The sequence below is a fragment of the Camelus ferus genome, chromosome 11, assembly GCF_009834535.1.
Source record: "Camelus ferus isolate YT-003-E chromosome 11, BCGSAC_Cfer_1.0, whole genome shotgun sequence".
Classification (NCBI taxonomy): domain Eukaryota; kingdom Metazoa; phylum Chordata; class Mammalia; order Artiodactyla; family Camelidae; genus Camelus; species Camelus ferus.
Genome location: NC_045706.1, coordinates 4843877 through 4864813, shown reverse-complemented (window position 1 = coordinate 4864813; position 20937 = coordinate 4843877). Strand labels below are relative to the sequence as shown.

General features: G+C 44.7%; 1 protein-coding gene across 1 annotated transcript in view; it reads left to right on the top strand.

Moving 5' to 3' along the window:
- The window catches only part of DOCK1 (dedicator of cytokinesis 1), a 484302-nt gene that overhangs the window by 301304 nt on the left and 162061 nt on the right, over positions 1 to 20937 (top strand). The window contains 2 exon segments of the mRNA XM_032490663.1: positions 1377 to 1478; positions 8179 to 8273. Coding sequence (XP_032346554.1) covers positions 1377 to 1478; positions 8179 to 8273 — 197 coding nt within the window.

Here is a 20937-nt window from a genome sequence, read left to right as displayed (position 1 = left end):
TTTACAAATTTTAAAAATTCATGTTCATGAATAGGCATTTTGCCATTTTACAGATCCTTCTTTCAGTGTAAAACCAGCATTACTTAGCTCTTTCCCTGAATACCAACTTGGAATCTAAATCTCAGTAATTATTATCATTCTCAAATAATGTACGTCTCTGGGCAAACGGAAGATACCATATTATCATTAATGTATTTGTTCAACTCACGTAATGTACCCTCTGGGGACTCATCTGGAAGCATACATGTATATTACAGCTATAAAATGGATCAGAAAAAAACTGGACTTTAGCATTTCACTTTAGAGAGTACATTTGAAATTAATACAAGAGACACTTAGGCGTTCAAATATATTGCTTGTAAAAGGAGAGTTAGTGAAAGAATGCAATTTGTGAACTCATTTAATAAGGCAGAATTAGGGACATGTCTCAAAGTATGTCTCCTCCTATAATTTTGCCAGACTTGTACTGGTTTAGTGGGAGAAAGGATAATGTGCCACGTTTTTTGAAATGTCATTAATTTAGGGGAAAATTATTTAAAAGCAAGAAAGGCTTTTAGGACGTTGTTAGCCATGAACCTCAGAAGTGATACATGGCAGTTAACAGCAACAGGATTGTTTAACCGCCTGACTACCCGCCGGACCAAATCCCCCTTGGCCCCCACACAGACACACACACACACGTGCACAGACTTGTGCACGCAAACCCGTCCACACCTGCAGCCACGCGCACCCTGGCTGCTTCTGTTGCTAAATGCCCTGGCCCCTTACTTTCTCCAGTGTATTGATTTGGTTTGGTTTCTTTTCCCTCCTTCGTTTGCTTTCCTCCCGGCTCTGCCTGGAAGGAGAAGTCCCGTCTCTCCCGCTTTACATTCTGATGAGGCCGCCCTCCTCCTCACATTCTCCTCCTGGAGGAGAACTGGACCATAACTCATTGTGGAGTTGGTGGTGACTGCCTTCAAATTGGTCAAGGGGGACACAGGCAGATTTTGAGAAATAAAAGCCCTCTCTTTGCCACAGCCCAAGAGGAGGGGCTGCACACGCATTGCGTCTGATAGTGAGGGCAGCGACTTTGCAGAGAGCACAAAACGCAAGTGGCGGTGATTTCAAGCCTGTCTTGCATTTTTGCATATTTAATGCAAAAATATTTAGAACTTGTTTTCTCCGGACTGGACAGCCATCTATCAGGCAGCGCTGGATGTAGTTAGAGAGAAGGACTGGTAGCAGAAGGTGGTGAGGCTGGAGTGCCCGGTCCTTAGCCGGCCAGCCACGCTCCTGGCTTCTCCCTGACAGGCTTTGAGCCCAGGCTCGGTTTACGTCTCCTTCTTCCGTGAGTGTCGCTCTCCCTCGTCTAACCGAGCCTTCTGATTTGTTTCCAGGGGAACTTTGTGGCCTGTATGACAGCTATTTTACGGCAAATGGAAGATTATCATTACGCCCATTTAATCAAGACTTTCGGGAAGATGAGGACAGACGTGGTGGTGAGTGTAACTTTGACTTTCATATAACCGTGTGTCGAGGCCAGCCTTTTTGAAAAGACACTGATGTAAATATTTCTGTTTAAAATATGATTTTGTACTTGCCTGCACCTGACTTCACAAGCCACCTCGGACGGTCTAACTAAAGGTGTGTTTGTAGGAAGACAAGGGTCCTGGCGTGCACACGGGCTCCTCATGCCGACCTGGGGAGCGACTCAGGGTGTCAGGCCAGAGAACTTCCGTTCTTTTCTCTCCCATGCTTTGGAGTCATGGAAAATGTGGAGATGTTACCATAACTCCAGTACATTTATTGATTGACTTTCAATAGCAGAAGCCAGAGAGCATTTTCAGCCTTAAGTCGTGCTCTGTTATTAATTAGCTCTAATCATGGAAGCTCATTAGCTTTTCTCGAAATAGTTCTCTAGTCCCCCTCAGTACAACTGTGATGGAGCTTAATTAGGAAAAGTACGATAGAGGTGGATTTATCGCTTAGGGGCTACGTCCCTGACCACCGGACATGTCCCCTGCAAAGCATCGACCAAAATGTGTCCGCAGGGTCCCCGAGGAGAGGTTCACCTCGACTCTGGTGTCTGGGAGCACAGATTCCATTTCTAAGGCCCCTGGATCTCACAGACGACAGCAAGTTCTACTGGTGTTTGTAGGACAAGGTTGGTTGCAGTGACATCTGTCTTATTAAGGGATGGGAAGAGGACAATGCATTTAATACTTTCTACAAAAGGATTAATTCTAATTAAAAAAAATACCTTATTAATTGTTACTATATATAGGTGTGCAGGTGTACATACTTAAATTTCTATATACAGTACTACAATAAATAATAATGAATATATGTATTTAAATTTCTAAGGAGACAAAAATCTATGCTTTAAGAAACAGCAGTTTTCCTCAAATAAAAGTCAAGGAGCAGGAATGTGTATGTGTTTGTGTGTCTGTGTGTTTAGTTTTAATTTTTAATATTAACGAGCAGTTTAACCTAGGGGTATACTGACCAGTGTCATATGTACCACATTTCTGTCCTGTGAGTCTTCAGTGATCATGGCTTCATAAAATCAGATTTGAGATGTGAAACACTTCAGGCTGCATGTATCCCTCCACCCTGTCTTGATCAGTGGAAGCATAAGTGTAGCTGAACCCACGTGAACAATTTCTTGGACCACAGGTCAGGCTGAATAATAAAGTTTTCTGAGTGAGAAGCATTAGCCATGCTGAACACATTAAGACCCCAGTTCATAATTTGCCCTTTATCAGAACAGTCACATGATCCAAATCCTATGACACCTGAAAACTGTTAAAAGTGTTTCAGTTGCTAAGTGGTGCTGTTGATAGGGAGCTTCAGTGTGTCGTGAAAAGTGATTATACAAAATGGTGTTTGAAAATGACCGTCGTTTGCTGGATTCCAAGTGTGTGCCCTCTCTCTGTGCACAGAGCGGCCACCAGCTACTCGGTACGTGTCGTGGTCCTGATTTCCCCAGGGACGTTGTTTCCTTAGACACGGTAGTTCAGAGCATCAGCTATTTGCAGACGATTTGATTTCCGTGATAAAACGGCATTTGTGGTTTGAGTATCACGAATTCATACTACAAGGATGGTAAACCCTTTTTATTGTTGTTCATCTGTCGGAACCTTTGTAAAGTGTGTCCCTATCTATTAACTTCCACTCGGAGACTGACTGTTTTTCTGCTCTGAAAACCGCTCACAAAAATAAAAGATCATTTCGTGTTAAATAATTGGGGGATAATTAGTAATGCGATATGAAAAGAGCCTAGTTCATTTTCTCAAGACTGCTTCCTCGTATGAAGTGCTACCTCAGGTTTTCAAATTTAGCCCTTTTTTGAAAGTTGGATGAGTCATTCCGATGTAAAATCACAGCTATTGTCAACACCAAAGTCACATGCCTCAGAGCTGTCACTTGTGCAGTCTCTCACATGGCCCTTGGACCCCAAGACAGTGAGAGGGTGGAACACAACATGAGGTGGAAAGACCAGAAAAGAAAGAGAATGACACCCTGCATTCGTACTCTCGTCCCCTCATGATTACTGCCTACAAACCACAAACAGACTCATGGACTGTAGAAAACAAACTTTGGTTACCAAAGGGTTAAGGGCTGGAGGGGAGGGGTAATTGGGAGTTTAGGATTAACAGATACACACAACTATATAGAAAATAGATAAACAAGGAAACAGTTTTTGGCATACAGCACAATATATTCCTTTTCATTTTCTTTTTCATTTTCAGTTACTACAAGACATTGAATACAGTTCCCTGTGCTCTACAGTAGAAACTTGCTGTTTATCTATTTTCTATGTAGTAGTGTGTATCCTTAAATTTCGAACTCCCAATTTATCCCTTCCCACTCCGTTTACTCCCTGGTAACTGTAAGTTTATTCTCTATGTCTGTGAATATATTTCTGTTTTGTAAAAAAGTTCATTTGTGTCTTTTTTTTTCTTTTTTAAGATTCCACATATAAGTGATATCATATGGTATTTTTCTTTCTCTTTCTGTCTTACTTTACTTAGAATGACAATCTCCAGGTCCATCCATGTTGCTGCAAATGGAATTATTTTATTCTTTTTTATGGCTGAATAGTAATCCATTGTATATATACATATATATGTGTACACACACACACCCCCCACATCTTTATCTAATCATCTGTGTGATGGAAATGAGCATCTGTTTCTTTATTTCTTGTGGCCATTCCCTGTAAATGAAACTTTATAAAAAGACTCTGTACACTGGATGAGTCTAGGGTGCAGAATCCTTTTATACTGAATTCATTGAATAGCAATGTACTGAAGACCAACTTCATGTTAACAAGGTGGAGGAAGTGACAGCGGACAGGTTCTGCTCTTGTGGGCCCCAGGCTAGTGGAGATTATTACAGGTAGTCAGGGAGTCCATCAGATAACCCAGGTTAGCCATGGTCCAGAAGGATGGTCCTTGTATAGCAGCCAGGCTGGCTGAGTCAGGTGCTCAGGAAGCCTTCTTTGCAAAGGAGAGGATTGTGGAAGATTGAGGAACAGAAGAAAGCGCACTGTAGGTGAGGGAGCAGCGTGTGCAGGAGTCTGTGCCCGGGGCCCGAGTGTATGGGGGGTGAGGTGGGCCCGGAGTCGTGCTGGGGCATCAAACCGCACAGGAGCCCGTGGGTCATGCTAAGAGGCTTTGTGTTTTTCTGCTTGTTTGGTTTCAAATCCTATGTCATCTATTTACTATGTTCCCCCTGTTTTAAAATTATTTGAAAGCATTTATTTTTTGAGTAAACTTTTTATTTTGAGATAATTATAGTCACATGCAGCTGTAAAAAGTACCACAGAGCGTCTGCGAGTGCTTCACCCCGCTTCTCCCAACGGCATCTTGCAAAAACTATAGGACACTATCAAAACCAGGGGTACAGTCTGCTGGTCTCAAGTTGACTCTCCCATCTCGGTTGTACTCTTTCGTCTGTTTATCATGAAAAACTTCAAACATACAGAAAGGTGGAGAGCACAGTGCAGTGAAAGCCATTGTTCTTGTCATCTGAATTCAGCAGTTGCAGGCGCTTTGTCGTATTCGCCTCCTCTGCGTATCTCCATGTATCTCCTTCTCTGTAGCCAAATCCTGTAAGTACACGAGACCTATGGAAGTGGTTTATCAAATCTCTCTCAAGAACGAAGACGATGTCCAGTGGCCTGATGGTCCTTCCAGAACGTAACCATTTCTTCACAACATCTGTATCCAAATTTCTCCTCAGTTCTCCCTAGCCTGTTGTCCTTGCTGTGGGCGTTCTCAAGTCTGCAGCCAGTCCAGATTCACCCATTATATTTGGCTGTTTCTCTTTCATCTATTTTTTTTCCTACAATAAGTTTATCACCCTGTTTTTTTCTTTCCTTTCATGGCATTGCTTATTTTATTTTATTTCACTTCATTTCAATTTACTTTGTTATTTATTAATTTATTTATTTTGAAGAGAGAAAGCCAGACTGTCCCCAGTTCTGGAATTTTTGAGTGCTGCCTTGGATGCAGATTTGTTTCTGCGAAGGCTTACGTCCTGCAAACTGAAAGCTTGATCTAAAGTTCAAGTTCACCCTTTTGGCAAGTGAAATAGAAGTTAGTGTTACGTATTTCCTGTTGTATCTGTGGGGAGGCTGGAAATGCCAGGCTGACTGCTACCGATGATGCTAGGTTTGATCACGTGGTTAAAAGGGAGTTTCTGCCAGAGCCCCCTATGGTGAAGATACATGCCCCTTTGCAATTATTAGGTAATCATTAGGTGATATTTTGGCATCCACAGAACGCTGGCAAAGGTCCTATGGAAATCTTTCATCTGATAAGTTTAGCATCTATTGATGATCCTTGTCTGAAATAGTTACTCCAGAATGGTGACTTCCTACTTCTGAGAATCAAGACTCTGGCTTTAATCTAAGACTTTGGGAAGCCCCTGGGGACATGAGTTCAGTGGGAGTTTGAAGTGTTGATAGTTTGATCAGATTTGTAATTTGAAAAGTTCACTCTAAGTGAAGCGTGGGGACCAAGAGGGACAAGAATGGACATAGGTAAGTGGGCTAGGATTCCCCTCCCATAGTCCAGGTGAAAAAGGATGACCAGTTACCCAAGTAAGTGGGGCTAGGGATGGACAGAAGCAGACGGGTTTATAAACTAAGGTTGTGCCTATGGAAGACATTAATGGCTGCGGTTAGGGCTGTCCACTTATTGTATGGAGCATCCTGTGAATAATCAAACTAAAAAATGCAACCAGAATGAATTGATTTAAATGATGGAATTTTCACAAATTATCCCATATTAATCCTCCACCTCCCCTCGTCGACTTGGAGGTAGCTGTGCAGTCGTCAGTTCAGTCTCATCAGCCGTTCTAGGCAAAGGCAGTGGTGGGGACCGCCGCCATGGCTGGTGAATTATGCAGACCGACAGGGAAGCCTTGCAAAACCTCATCTCCCACAATCTGCAGCGTTTTGTTTGATCAGCAGAGTACCAAAATTCAACAGCTGAGCCATACTAATGAAGAATGGGACTGTGTTTCCTAGAGAAAAAAAAGAAATGGAGTTAGGAAAATATGCTTCTCTTCCAGAATAATAAAAACCAGACCCTGTCTCTCAATTATTAGGCTTTGAGGAGTGATCAGCAAGAAAGCCAGCAATTTCATGCAAATAGAGATGTGACTAAATTATGGCTCTCAGCCGCAAAGTAGGCAACCCGGTCATTAAAACGTGAAACTCTTGACAAAGTGGGGAAACTTAAGTAGTGAAATAGGAATTTCAGTCATTTAAGTGGGGAGGGGAGCTGTTTCTTGCGTCAGGGGGCACCTGGAGCACCCCTCCTCACACAACCTGGGGGTCAGAGCTCCTGTGGGCAGAGCTTGGAAGACATGGGGCTGACTTCTCCGTCTTGACTCTGCCCAGGCTCCTAACCTCTCCTGCACTGGAGGCCTCTGTTATAAAACAGGTGATCACGATTGCTGCTTACGTTCTTATTCAGGGTAGGGGGCTCGAGACATAATCTCACGTGACAGACGTGGCTCCCTGGCACCTGGCATTGCTGTTAATGTTGCAGAGAACGCGTCTTTGGACACCGGCTTATTGCTGCTCTGTAATGGAAATCGTGTCTCTTTGCAAGAAGTTCTTGGGTAGAACTTTGTGCTGGGAATTTCTTTCTTGGCTGCTTCCATTCTGTTCACCACCTTGGTCTTCACAGCCATTGTACCTCATTATAATTCAGTAGATTAAATAAATGAGAAACATCCGCTCATTGGACCAACTCTGAACACGGCCCCATTTGCCTGTGTGAATGCTTCGTCGCCTGCCCTGTTCCCACCCCATCCTGAGGGGTGGTGCCTCTTGGAACCCCGGGATGTGTGCTTTTCAGGGTAACCACTTGCTTCGTTCAGGGTAGCTCAGAACAAGCACTAAGCCATCAAATTCAAGAAATTCTAGTTCTGACAGGCGCCGAGCGGCCCCACCAGGAGATGGCTTCTCCTTCCTGATGCCAGGGCCAGTCTGATCAGCGTGGAAGCAGGATGGGGCATCAGGGCACCACTAGTGAAATGCGGAGAGCCATCCACCAGACAGCAGAGGCATAACTGGGGAGCCCATGGATTTAGTGCTGCCACACAGAAGAGTTTGGCAGCGTGACCACATGCTCTAATGATTTACGGACAGCTGAATAGGTGCAGATGGTCAGGAGTTCCTATTGGAGCCTTTCATTTGTTAAATTACATAAGGAAAAGGAAAGGGTAATAATACCATAGAATCAACCTGACAGGCCCTGTTTGCAATGAAAAATGTGTGTAGAGGAAATGGAAGAAATAGTTACAACCTGCATGTTGTGTTTGGAAAAACGTATTCCTTTAAGCAGGAAGAGTATGCATATATACTTCTGTAACCTCTGGGGATTTACTCTGTATGACTCTTAGAGAGACATGCCCAGAGATTATTTTTTATTATGTCCTTGAAGAAGTTCTCTGGGACAGGAGGTGCTCAGGCAAACAGAAAGGAGGAAGTGTAACACACAGCTCCTGCGAAGTACATCTTCATTACTTTTTCGTATGTTTCCATTCAACTAAAAAAACAAATGAGGTCATTTATAATGTCATTATTCACAGGTTGGGGGGTTGGTCTTCACCTTTTTCTGGGTAGGCTATTTCAATGGTCTTTTTTTTTTTTTTTTTTTTTTTTTTTTTGCATTTCAGGATTTCCTGATGGAAACATTCATCATGTTTAAGAACCTCATTGGGAAGAACGTCTACCCTTTCGACTGGGTGATCATGAACATGATGCAGAATAAGTGAGTACAGGGGGACGCTCTCCTCTGGGGAGGTGCCCGGTCACGTCTGGTGGGGATGCTGGTGTGGCCTGGATGCCGCGGGGGCGCTCCCGCCACCTGCAGGGGGCTCCGCCGTCCGTGATGCAAATAGTTCCTTGGAGAAATGGGCCTGGAGACCCGGTGCTCTCCTTGAGCCAGCACCGGGCTCTGGCGCTGAGAACTCCGGCTCTGCCCACTGGAGAAGAACAGATGTGAACGGGGTCTGCCCTCCCTCTAGCCTTTGTCGAGGGCAGAGGGGTACTGTTTGCCTTTGGTTTTCCCATCTAATGTTAACCATCTGTATGCATTAGCCAAAGCGATTCTCAGCTCTATGGGAGTTTTTGAAAAGTGTTTGCGTTTTGCATATTTCAGCTTAAAAAAATCATGAGCATCTTCATTATATTTATTAAATATGAAACATGTGCTGCGTTCATCATCTTCCTTGTGGGCGCTGTTGGTTAGTTGGCCAGCGGTCGGGTTTTATAATTTCTGTGAGTGCCGACAAAGATCATAGGATTCTCCAGCACATGTGGTTTCTAGAAGAAGCTTGTGCTGGCTTCTTTTTTCCCCTTCTTTCTTGCTGCGGTGTTTACAGAGACAGTCGTAGATTCACAGTCGGTGTGGTGGGAGGAGTAAGACAGGAGGGCAGTGTGCGCTCTTTACCCAGGTTCCCTCCGTGACGAGCCTCCTGCAGCCGCAGCGTCATCCCACAACCGGGGAGCCGACATGGGTACAATTTACTCGTCTTACTCGGATTGTCCCAGTTTTACTTGTGCTTAGTGTTTCTGTTTAGTTTCATACAATTTTTTCACACGTGTACGTGTATATGCTTGAATCCACCACCTCGTTGAAGACACTGAACGTTCCTTCACCATGAGGTGCTTTCCTATTAGTGACACTGCCCCACCCCCTCCCGAATCCCTGGCAACCGTTAATTTATTCTCCATTTATAAAATGTTGTCATTTCAAAAATGTTACATAAGTGGAATCCTACAGTATGTAACCTTAGGAGATGATTGGCTGTTTTTTTTTTTTTTCCCTCTGCCTAATTCCCTGGAGGTGCGTTTAAGTTGCTGTATCAATGGTTTGTTCCTTGTCACTGCTGAGCAGTGTCCCTAGCAGAGCTGTGTCACAGATGGTGTGACCGCTTTACTGTTGAAGGGCATCTGGACTATTTCCAATTCAGGGCTTTTACAAGTATATCTGCTCTGACACAACATTGTAAACTGACTTTATGTCAATTAAAAACAAGAGAAAAAAAATAAAAATAAAAGAATGCAGAGATTGCAATCCCGATGCTGAATAATGTAGAGTTTAAGCCCTCCCCCCAAAAAAAGACCCAAGTATATCTGCAATGAACATTCCTGTACAGGTTTTCGTGTGAACTTAAGTCTTCATTTCTCTGGCACAAACACCCAGGGATGCAAATGCTGGGTTACATGGTGATTCCTTGTTTAGTTTTGCAAAAAACTGCCAAACATTGCTGCCCCGTCCCACCTTCCCACTGGCTATGTAAGAGTGATCCAATTTCTCCGCGTCCCTGCCAGCATTTGCTGTTGTCACCACTTTTTATTTTAGCCCTTGTGATAGATGTGTGGTGTGTCTCACTGTGGTTTTAATTTGCATTTCCCCTGATGGCTTTGCCTCTTTGTAATGAGTTTGTCCACCCTGTGAACAAATTCATAGCAGCAGGGTCCTTTCCCTTTGCCTTTTTTTGGGTAGTGCGACTTTCTGGGACAGCAGGGATGAAACCGGCCCCGTGGACCGTAAGCTGCAGGGCTCTGAGCAGGCCTCTGCTACGATGGAGCCCAAGGGAGTGTTGTCCATGTAAAGTGTCACGTTGTGGGGAGGGTATAGCTCAGTGGCAGAGTGTGTGCTTAGCTTGCGTGATGGTCTTGGGCTCCATCCCAGTACCTCTATTAAAAATAAATAAATAAACCTAATTACCCCCCATAAAACAACCACCACAGAACCAAATTACGTCATAGGTTGCCGTGGCTGAAATCTTCCACGCATCAGACAACATCTGGGAATTCAGAGTGCATCTCATAGCTGTAGACAGAAGTGTGGCCTGGGGGTTGCTCAGCACCCAGGTCCTGGCCTCGGCTTCTTGTGTTCCCACCTGGTCTCTCTTGGGATCTGAATCCTCACCCAGAAAGGGAGGAGCTTAAAGCAGGAGTAGTCTTCCTTCTCCCTCTATCAGGGTCACCTTTTGTGGGTGACAATGTAGAATTAGTCTGAAGAGCTGCAGTGCTCACGTTTCTAACGGCCTGTTTTCCACGTAACCAAACATGCAAACAGCAGACGCCGTCGGCTGTCTCGGATCTGTGCGTAGACTCAGCTGCTCCTGGCTCTGCCGGGGGCCGTAGCCCCAAATGGCAAACCAGTCTCGCTGTCTAGCAGTGAGGTGGCCGGGGGCCTCTGCTTTAACTAGACCAGGTAGACAGACTTGCCGTGTCAGTAGTGAAACCACAGATTCCGTCCCACCGCCCAGAACTAAAGGACGCTGGTGTCAGGCCGGTGGGCAGCCCCACACGCGGTCGGGGAGACGGTGGGTGTGGACTATGGGCGCGCCGTGTGGACTCGACCTGCATGTCCCCTGCAGAGTGGCCGTGTCCGGGCACCCAGGCTGTGCTTTCCACACACCGGAGGGGAGCAGGGGGGCACTGCTCCTGCAAAGCTCAAATGCCGTCTGCTCTCCGAAGTTGTGTGACTCAGTGACCCCACTGCCAGTGGTTCCACCGAGGTTAACTGTCACCCCGTCGAGGAATGTGCAGCCACACTTTCTTTTTATGCTGTTTTTATGATGCCCAAGAGTCTGTTTTCAGTTGTCACATCATGGTTGCTGCATTTCCTCTTCCTTCTACCCCGTCAGCTGCCTCCTCCTGCCGGCACTGAGGTCCGGAACTGCACGGGGGTGAAAGCCACGTGGCCTGTGACTCAGAGCACGGATCGCTGCGGTCAGTTTCCTCCTCCGGAGACCACGTCCCGCTTCTCCCAGGATGTTCTGTTGTTTCCGGGTGAGGGGGCGGCTCACAGGGACCGTGCATTCCCCCCCCCCCCGCCCACCAGTGCCAGCCCGGTCCCTGCCTCCACCCTCACGTGCGCCTCTGCAGGGCCCAGCCGCGGGACCGAGGTGCAGGCGTGCGGTGGCATTTCGGACCCAAACCTTTGCGTCTCAGCCACCGGAGGAGAGTTATTTGTCCTCTGGGAAAGACAGCTCTGCCAGGGAGACGCCCCAGTCTGTTGTGTCCTCTTAACAAGGAAGATGCTGGAGACGTCTGAGGATAAAGTCTTGCGTCGGTGATGATAGCATTAGAGTGTGGAGCCGGAAGGCTGTCCCGTTCTCCTGTGCAGTGTGCACGTGGGCTGCAGCCCTAAAAGACATGACACCAAGGGAAACACTTGGAATGTCAAAATCCCTGCGGTTTATTTTATGTTGTACATAAAATGTTGTACAGAACTGTCTCATCAAGAATTCTAGTAGTCTGAGGCCACGTCCTCCAGCCGACAGCGTTTCTTCCATCAGCGCTTCCAAAGGATGAGCAGTGGGTGCGCGCGCGCGTGTGTGAGTGTGTGTGGTGTGTGTAGGGACGTTTGTGTATGCGTGTGGTTGTGTGCGTGTGTGCAGGCACATACGTGTATGTGTCTGTGTACATGTGTAGGGGGGCTTTGTTGATACCAAGTAGAGCACTATTATTTGCAGAGATTCTGATCCTGAGAAGCCCCAGCAAACCTGTCTTCCCCTCACAGCTGACACGTCCTGCAGGAAGGAGCTCCCCAGCCAACGTGAGCAGCCGAACAGCAGGCCACGGAGGGGGCCTTTGACCTGCTGGTCAAAGCCGGGGCTGTGATCATGGTCATTTTCACTCTTACGTCCCCACTGCCTCAAAATACTAACCCCTCTGTTGAGTAAATGATACTGGGTTTTATTTATTTTATTTTATTTTATTTTTACCTTTTTTTTAGTTGAAGTATAGTATTTTACAGTGCCGTGTCAATTTCTGGTGTACAGCATAGTGTTTTAGTTATACACACATGTGCACATATCCCCTTCGTGTTCTTTTTCATTATAGGTTACTGCAAGATATTGAATATAGTTCCCTGGGCTCTACAGTAGAAACTTGTTTATCTGTTTTACATATAGTAGTTAGTGTCTGCAAATCCTAAACTCCCAGTTTATCTGTTCCCACCCCCTTTCCCTCGATTACCACACAATATTGGATTTTAGAAGCTGAATCATTTGGGTGTTTGAAGGAGGTATTGCCACTGTGCAGTCAACGAGGTACAACTTAAAACTATCTTGACATCTGACTTGGTGACCTGTCAGTTTGCTTTAACATCATTGCTTCAATGCCTGTTTCAGAGTGACGAGTTGATCTCATTTTTCATTTGGCACCCACGTTCTTTGTGCTGTGCGATGCGTTTGCATCCTAGGGCTAAGGAGGGGCTGACGTTTGATGTGCTCCCGCTTCTGTGGGGAGATGCAAGTGGTCTTGTCCTCAGTCCCCCGGCGGCACTCTGAGACAGCCTCTGCTTTCATGCCCACTGTACAGATGGAGAAGGTGAGGCATGAAGGTTTCTTGGCTTGCCAAAAGACACACAGCTGGGAAGTGGTAGGGCCAGTTTTTAAATATAGGCCATACCTCCCAGAACCCATAGCCTCCTGTTTCCCAGAGAGTATTTCATTTTGTTTTGTTTTTAATTCTAGTGTCTTTAGAAAAAAAAAAAGAAAAACTTTCCCAAGGTTTACTACTTATTTGAGTAAATTTTAAGCACTGAAGTCAAGATGTTCCTACTTAGCTTTTTGGTGCCATTAGAAGTATATGCTGTTCCTAAGTAAAATGAGCCAGAAAGAGGAAGAAAAATACCACATGATTTCACTTATATGCAGAATCTACAAAAAAGGCCACAAATAAACTTATAAATAGAAACAGACTCACCAGCATAGAGAACAAGCTTATGGTTGCCAGGGGGGAAGGGAATGGGAGGGAGAATTGGGAGTTTGGGATTTGCATTTACTAACTACTATATATAAAATAAACAACAAGGTCCTACTGCAGAGCGCAGGAAACCATCCATATTCGATACCTTGTAATAGCTTATAATGAAAAAGAATATATATATATGTGTGTGTGTGTATAACTGAACCACTGTACTGTACACCAGAAATTAACATATTGTAAACCAACTATACTTAAATACATATAATCAGAAGAAAAAAAGAAATATATGCTGTTGGGGACACCATTCATCGCTGAGCTCTGTGGAGTCCTGCTGTGAACTTCTAAGGCAGAATCTCACTGATACTGTAATACAACCATTTTCTATAGAAATTACAGACACCATAGAACACTATGTCCATGTCATCATCTATCTGCACTTTTTTATTCCTGTCACTTAATAGCTTGTTGTCTTGGATGTTCCCAGACCTCCCTTTTCCTCCTCCTGTCATGCATCAGAGACTTCCTTGCCTCTGTAGGGTAAGCAGTGAGTCTCGGAAGCTTCCGGAGTCTGTATTTAAGCTTTAATGGCACAGCTGGACATGCAGTTTTACCACCCACAGCTTAGAAATTGACAGAATCGGCCTCTACAGTCTCTTGAATATTTGTGTGCTTGTCCAGCCTTGTCTCTGCAAATGTACCGTTCTTTGATACATGGGGCTCATAAAATGTAATTAAAGACGGCATCCATTAGTTTTGGGGCAACAACTTGTAAGTCAAGAATCATATTTATGGGATATAATGAATATCCCAAAGGATGGTGGTCACTTGGTTGCTGTATTCAAGACAGAAACTGATTGGCGATGGCCTGACATTGCAGCTCTGCTCTGGGAGAGGATGGTTCCAGATGCCAAGGTGACATTTAAGATAAGCACATTCAGACACAGTAGAAGTGTGCTTGTGCGTTCACATCCAGAAGTGCTGTTTAATCTGCCCAGAGAGAAGCAAAGGCGAAGTTTCCAGCTAAGCTCTCAAGTTGTACTGGAAGCACAGACCTTCGCTGTTAGCATGCAAGTGCTGGTAGCCACCCTTGAACTTCTGTCAGCTACAATGTTTAGGTTTATGCTTTGTGGTGTGTGTAGCCTAGTTTGATGTTGAAGAATTATGCTGCCACTTCCCTCTGGTTGTTAACAGGAGTGTGACCACTTGGTTGAGTTTCCGTGTCTTTCTTCTGATCTTAGGGCTTGAATTCACCCCAGGAGAGGGTTGGTACACTACTAAACCCGACTAGGATTTTAAAGCATAGGAGTGACCTGGTAGGAAATGAGTGTTGGTTGGACTGAATTTTCGCCTCGAAGGAAGCATTTGTTATTAACTGCTTTAATTTACTTGCAAAAGGCATTTCTGCAGTATACCACAGGGTGAAAACAGGGGGCAGGACTGGCAAGACTGGGTATAATTTTCAGATTTTAAATTAGACTTTCGTATTCATATTGACTGCGGAACGCAGAGTAAAACCTTTCCTACATTTGTCAACCATTCAGACTTGCAGCAGAATTTTAAGAAATTCAACTCCCTGGATTCACCTTGTCACGATCCCTTGCCACTTACCTCCTCCTCCTCTCAGGATGAAGAATAAATTAGACCACCATTGTTTCACTCTCAGATCTATCACAGTTCGCAGCTATGATTATCAACTGCCTTCAGGGGTCCTTCTCTTTCAGTGTCGACTGTGTGTCTCATACTTCTTGCCTTTGTCCACATTTAGCTGGGGCCTAAAGGAGGTTATAATGATAATTTGTGGTTTAATATCCTAAACACATTCCTACAGAACTTGGTATGTTTTACAAGTAAGGATTCGTAGACCGTGAATACAAAGTAGACCGCGCAAAACCGAAGAGAAGAGTTGAAGCTTTTTAGAAGCCAAAAGACTTGAAGCTGCCTGGGAGACTGAGCACAAAAGAAAATGTGATGGGTTGCAGAATTCTCCCTGGGTGATAAAAAAGATCCTTGCGATTTGTCAGCGGAGACGGGCCATTTGTGATGCAGATCTTTCTATGTGACACATTGAGCAAGAGAATATCACAGTTAAGGAATAGTTGAGAACTCAAAATTGTGCCCACGGAAAATGGGAGACTTTATTACTATTTCAGTTTTGAGACGCTTAAGATGTTACTGGTCAGCACGCTGGCCATAAGAGAGGTAGGTTGTAATTGGACCCGTTTGAAAGACTAGCTTATCGAACGTAGTGGATTTTGCTGACCTGCCCAAGTTCGTCTTGTCTGGTTGTTGACCATTTAAATATTGGAGACCGCCAATCAGAAACTGTTGTCTGGTTTGATGTCGTCTGAACCAAGTTTTACTCTTAAATTTGTACCTTTAAGCCCTGAAATTTCTTCCCAGCTTGGAATTTGTGAGCTCACGTTGCTGTTGATTTTTTGTGTCTGGGCATTTCTCATTTTTTTGATCATGGCCCCGTGGAGACAGCACAGTCCAGCATGATGTGAGCATGGTCTGCGTTCTCGGCGCCTTTTGACTGCAGGCTCACTTCCTCTTCTCCCTCTCTCACCTGTGATTCAGGGATCTTTGGACGAGGAAGTGTCTTCCTCAGTCCATGAACATAATGCGTTACCTTTCCACCAACCTAATGTATACAAGACATGCTTACACAGTTGGAGTCACGTGCCGTCCCTTTCATCGGGTAAATTTTCCATGCATGTTTGTGTTACTGGACCATTTTTCTCTTTTTAAAGATGGCACATTTCCCCACTGATAAGTAGTGTCCATCAGCTGTATCAGCCTCTAGGAGGGCAAGCTCACGAATGTTTCTACCAAGATGAAATTGGCATATAGTCAGGACAGGAAAGGGTGGTAAGGCTTAGAAAGGGATTCCGCCTTTGTGATGCCAGACTCCTTAGGGGGATGTCATGGAAATGCTTGGAAAGCGACTTTGCAGGGTAGGCTGGTTGCAGGTACCATGTGGTTTCAGTGCTGTGGAAGAATTTTAGTCCTTTGCCCGATCTGTGCCTTGGCATCAATCAGAGAAAATGTACCATTTTGCCTTAGAGAGCGACGATGGTGGGGGTCCCCACTTTCTGAGGACCTGCCTCAAGGACCATGGCACCATCCACAATCAGAAGATGGTCAAGTCTGAGAGAACTGCGTGTGTTCTTTCCAGCTCAACCTCCTTTCCAGGAAACGCTTCACCTGTGAAAGGTCATGCAGTTGAAATCTTTGTGCAAGTGAAAAACGCTGACATAAAACGTTTTGGGCTCAAGAGACTCTTGGATAATTTCTTCTCAACATCTTTGTTTCCCCCTTTCTTTGAAGCCTGGGGGTTAATTGATGTTGTCTTTAATTAATTTTTTTAAATCACTGCTTTCCTTTTGAGGTTTTGCATATCCAATGGCTTGATGATTTTAAGTACATATAAGTATCATTTTTTCCTCAGAAACAGTATGCAGTGGCTGACAAACACTGTCACAACAGCAACTCGCTCAGGACCAAAAGGAAAAAAAATACAGATTGTTTCTGAGGTGAAGAAATAGGAATTCAAAGTCAGTATAATGAAAACATTCTGGAATGAAAATTTCCCTAGAGCTCAGCATGCGCACATTTTACTTCGCTCATACACTTCATAACGTCACTCTGAGCCTTACTCCGCTCCCGGGAAATTGGCCTCAGCTGAGATCTTTTGCAGCTCAGAGCCCAGCTTGCGGGCTCCGAGGCCCAGGCCCGCTTCCTCAGGTGGGCCCACCTGGGCTGTCACTGAGCGCATTTCTGGCTCATCTCTTGGAGAAACATGTGAGCTCTTCCTCCGGGCGATGGTGCCAACTTGAAGCACCGGAAATTTAAGACAGATACTGGTTTGGATCTAGGAATGCGCTCTGGATTCCATGGCCCGAAGAGGCGCCCACGCGCATGTGCTTTGCTGTTAGTTGGAGTTCTGTTTTCCTTCATGGAGCTTTCATAAGTTATTTTATCATTTTCCATGCAGTTATCCTATGATGTGCCTGCTTTTGCTCTTAATAATTAAGCTTGGCCTAAAATTAAAACATAATTCCAGATTTTTACTTGGTTGTTGGTAACCAATTTAGTACACATAGCATAGATATTTTATACGGTTGGGTTTTATTCAAATTGCCTCTTTATTTAACTCAGAGATGAAAAATCAAAGTACTCTCCAAGGAATGGCAGTGATGAAGCACTCTTAGCCAGGACTCTTATTTAGGGAAGCTTGCTTGAAAGGAAAGTTTTGAAAGGGCAAAATCTGTTTAAAATTCTCCAAGACAGTGCACACCTTGCTGTGAGCTCTTGGCTGGTGTTGACGACCCCATCCTGCTGACACTTAATGCTGGAGGATGTACTTCACGCAAAGTGGAATGAAGCCAAGTGCCCTCTCTGTCTTGCATGAAATGCTCTCAATGCAAAACGAAATGGAGGAAATATATCTTATTAAGGTCGTTCTCCAGATTCTTCCATCCTGAATTTTTACCTCCAGAGTTCCTGGGACTCTGAAGAAAGCCTGTGCAGCGTGAGACCCTCTGGTCTTATGCTTTTTATTTTATGTCTAGACTGGGCAGAGAAGGAAGCCGAGGGCAATTGACTGCTTGCTGTGTTGACAGCATTGTCGTAGGTGTCTGTTCTGTGGTTCGCAACCAGAGGCGATTTTGCCCCCTAGAGGACATCTGGTAATGTCCACACACAATTTTGTTATCACAACTGGACATCCTGTGGGTGGAATCCTGTGATGCTGCTGAACATCCTTCCATGTCCGTAAGAGTCCCTTACTGCAAAGAATCATTTGACTCAAAAAAAAAGTCAATTATACTCCCATTTTATAGATGGAAAAACTGGGTCTCAGTAATGTTCAATAATTAATAGAAATATATGTGATCCATTTCAATGACCCTCTTCTCTCTATTTCCACATTTTTCAGCCACCCTTCAAGTGACCCCAGAAAAGACAGGAACCCTTAGGATAAATGATGGCAGCCGTGCCCTGAGGATGCCTGGGGCACACTTTCTTGCATAGGGTCATGCCTGAGAACTGGAGGCAGTTTTCCCCGAGACGCCCTGCCAGGTGCTCCGGCTTCACAGCAGATCCCTGTGGGCGTGGCTCAGGTTCAGGTGATGATGAGAATAAGGTGGGTGTTGGAGTCACACGAATAAGATTGTAGATCGCAGGGCTGCCCCTGCCAGTGCCTGGTACATAAGACATGTGGAAAATATTAGCGAGTCTCTTCTGGCAGATTTCAGTTTGTGTGTGTGTGTGAGATTCCAGATAGAAGTGATAACATAGAGTATTTGCCTTTCTCTGTCTGACATTTCACTTAGCATCATGTCCTCAGTTCTCTCCATGTTGTCACAAGTGGCAGGATTTCCTTCTTTCTCATGGCTGATAAATATTCCATTCTGTACACACACACACACACACACACACACACACACACCACATCTTCTTTATCTGTGCATCTTTGAACCTTGCTTCAAGGATGTGTGTTGCAGAAATCTTTTCCTCTTTTTTGTTTTATTCTTTCCCCTCTCAATAGTGGTTTTTGTTGGTTGACATTAAGATTTTTTATTTGAAAAAATTTCCTTAAAAAAATCCTTGAGGACTCTTGTAGAAAGAAACTGAGTGGACTTCCTGCTGGTCAGTGGGTCTTAACAAGCATGGTGACCATCCAGATGGCAGGGCTTAACAGTTTTTCTGTGTGAAAGCTCCTTGAAATGCAGTTTTTGACGTGAAATCACCCTGAAGACTGAACTTGGAATTACACGATTATCTATCAAGCTTCTGCTCTTTTCTAGACACAAGATAGGAAATAAAGTTGAATAATATTTTGTCTCCATCTTCAGCCTGACCGTGGAATACTTAAGTTAAACAAACAAAAAAAAATCACACATGTAGTAAATTTGCAGATCTATTAAGAGATGATAATACTCTTAATGTCATTTCTCCATGGAATCAGAATGTTGAGATTGTGACAGCTTCTATACATTTTTGCTCATATAAGATGCTTCTCCATGTCACTTGGCATGTTTTCGTGGAATTCTGTATATTTGTGCATGATTCTTGGATGCTAAGTTAGGGAAATCACGCATCATCTCAGTGGTACTCAGGGTCCGGTGTCGCTGTCCAGCACATAGTAGGTGCTGAACAGACAGTGGCTGAGTAAACTGCCTCACTGAAAAGAGTGAATGCCAGTAGCAATGTTCTTATTACAAAGTCAGCTGATAAAACGCATGACGTACTGTTTAGCAGTTCTTTTTCCAGGAAGAAAGCGCAGTTATCCTTGTGATTTGGGGGTCCACAAAGAAATAATTCCAGATGTAGGAATATGATAAACAAATCATGCCTCTTATTCTCTTGAGAGTCTATTAGCAAGTGAATTTCCTTAATTGAAAGTTGTTCTAAGTTTACCACAAAAATGTACGAGAGAGACCTGTGTTTGTGCGAGCCAGCCTCTGACTGGAGGTCTGTAAACTGCAGGGAGACTGCTGTCTGTGGGAGTCTGCTGTTTCTGGTTAACCTTTCCAATGAGACTTCAGAGGAGGGTTTTTACTTAATACTGTACCTGTCAAATTCCCGGAGCTGCAAGTAAATTGAAAATACAAATTATATCGTAAAGTGAAATATTTTGTGTTATTCTACAGTTTGGTTGATTTAGGAAGAAAATGAACTCTGACAGCTTGCTCTTTTCAGTTCAGTGGATTCTAATGGTTCAAAACAACAGCCCCGCACCCAAAGGCTCTCCCTGCATTTCTGGATCAGAGACACCATGAGCCGTTCTTCCTGCTCAAGACCCGCACTGTGCACTGACTCTGTGGGTACACACCATCTTAGGATGGGATAGAAAGTGCTAAAGGTTAATATTTGTGCATGTAAATATTAACTGTCCACAGAGCGCTCAGGCTGCCTGACCTCACGGTAGCTTTTTAGCATGTGCCACTTTTGTCAGCTTTCAATCAACTTCGATGCAGAAATGGTCTTTTCCCCATTTTTTTCTGAATTGCTGCCATTGTGTCCCTAGCCTGAGGCTGCTTGGGATGCAGAGGTTTGGGAGAGGAAGTTACGGAAGCCCCCTGTATCTTTCCCTTTCTGTGATTGTACTCGACAGACTGTCTCTCTCCTCATTCATCATGTTCAGGGGGAAAAGCACTTAGTGAGGTTTCATGCGAGAGCCAGAAAATCTGAAGTTATCAGACTGACTTCCTCACCTGTGATGGGGGGGATGGGAGGTATGTGTTGAGAAGGTTGAGGGGGGGGTGCTGGGCTCCTTTGAAGGAGGCTGAAACATCTGTACCTCCCAGGGTGGCTTTGCTTTGGGGACCTTTCCACACCTTCGTCCTGCACACCTTTGTCTTGACCCTCCTTTGTCACGGCTGCAGAGGGCTCGGCAGCCAGGAGGTGTTGACAGGTGGCGGCTTTGGCTCTTCCTTGGAAGGCCTCGTCCTTTGCCAGGAGGGAGCGGGCCTCTTCCCTGCTCTCCCTAATGTCCCTGAGACTGAGGGGTCAGGAGCCTGATTTGATTCTTCCAGCTGAATGTTATTACTTGACTGAAGTAAATGGCTGTCTCATTCCTATCTGATCCTGCAGTGCATTGTGTGCTAGGTGTTTTTAATTAGCTATTAACCTGCAGATGATTTGGAAATGGAATATGAGAAGCAAGCTGAATATTGGAGAGATTTCTTTATTTTGGA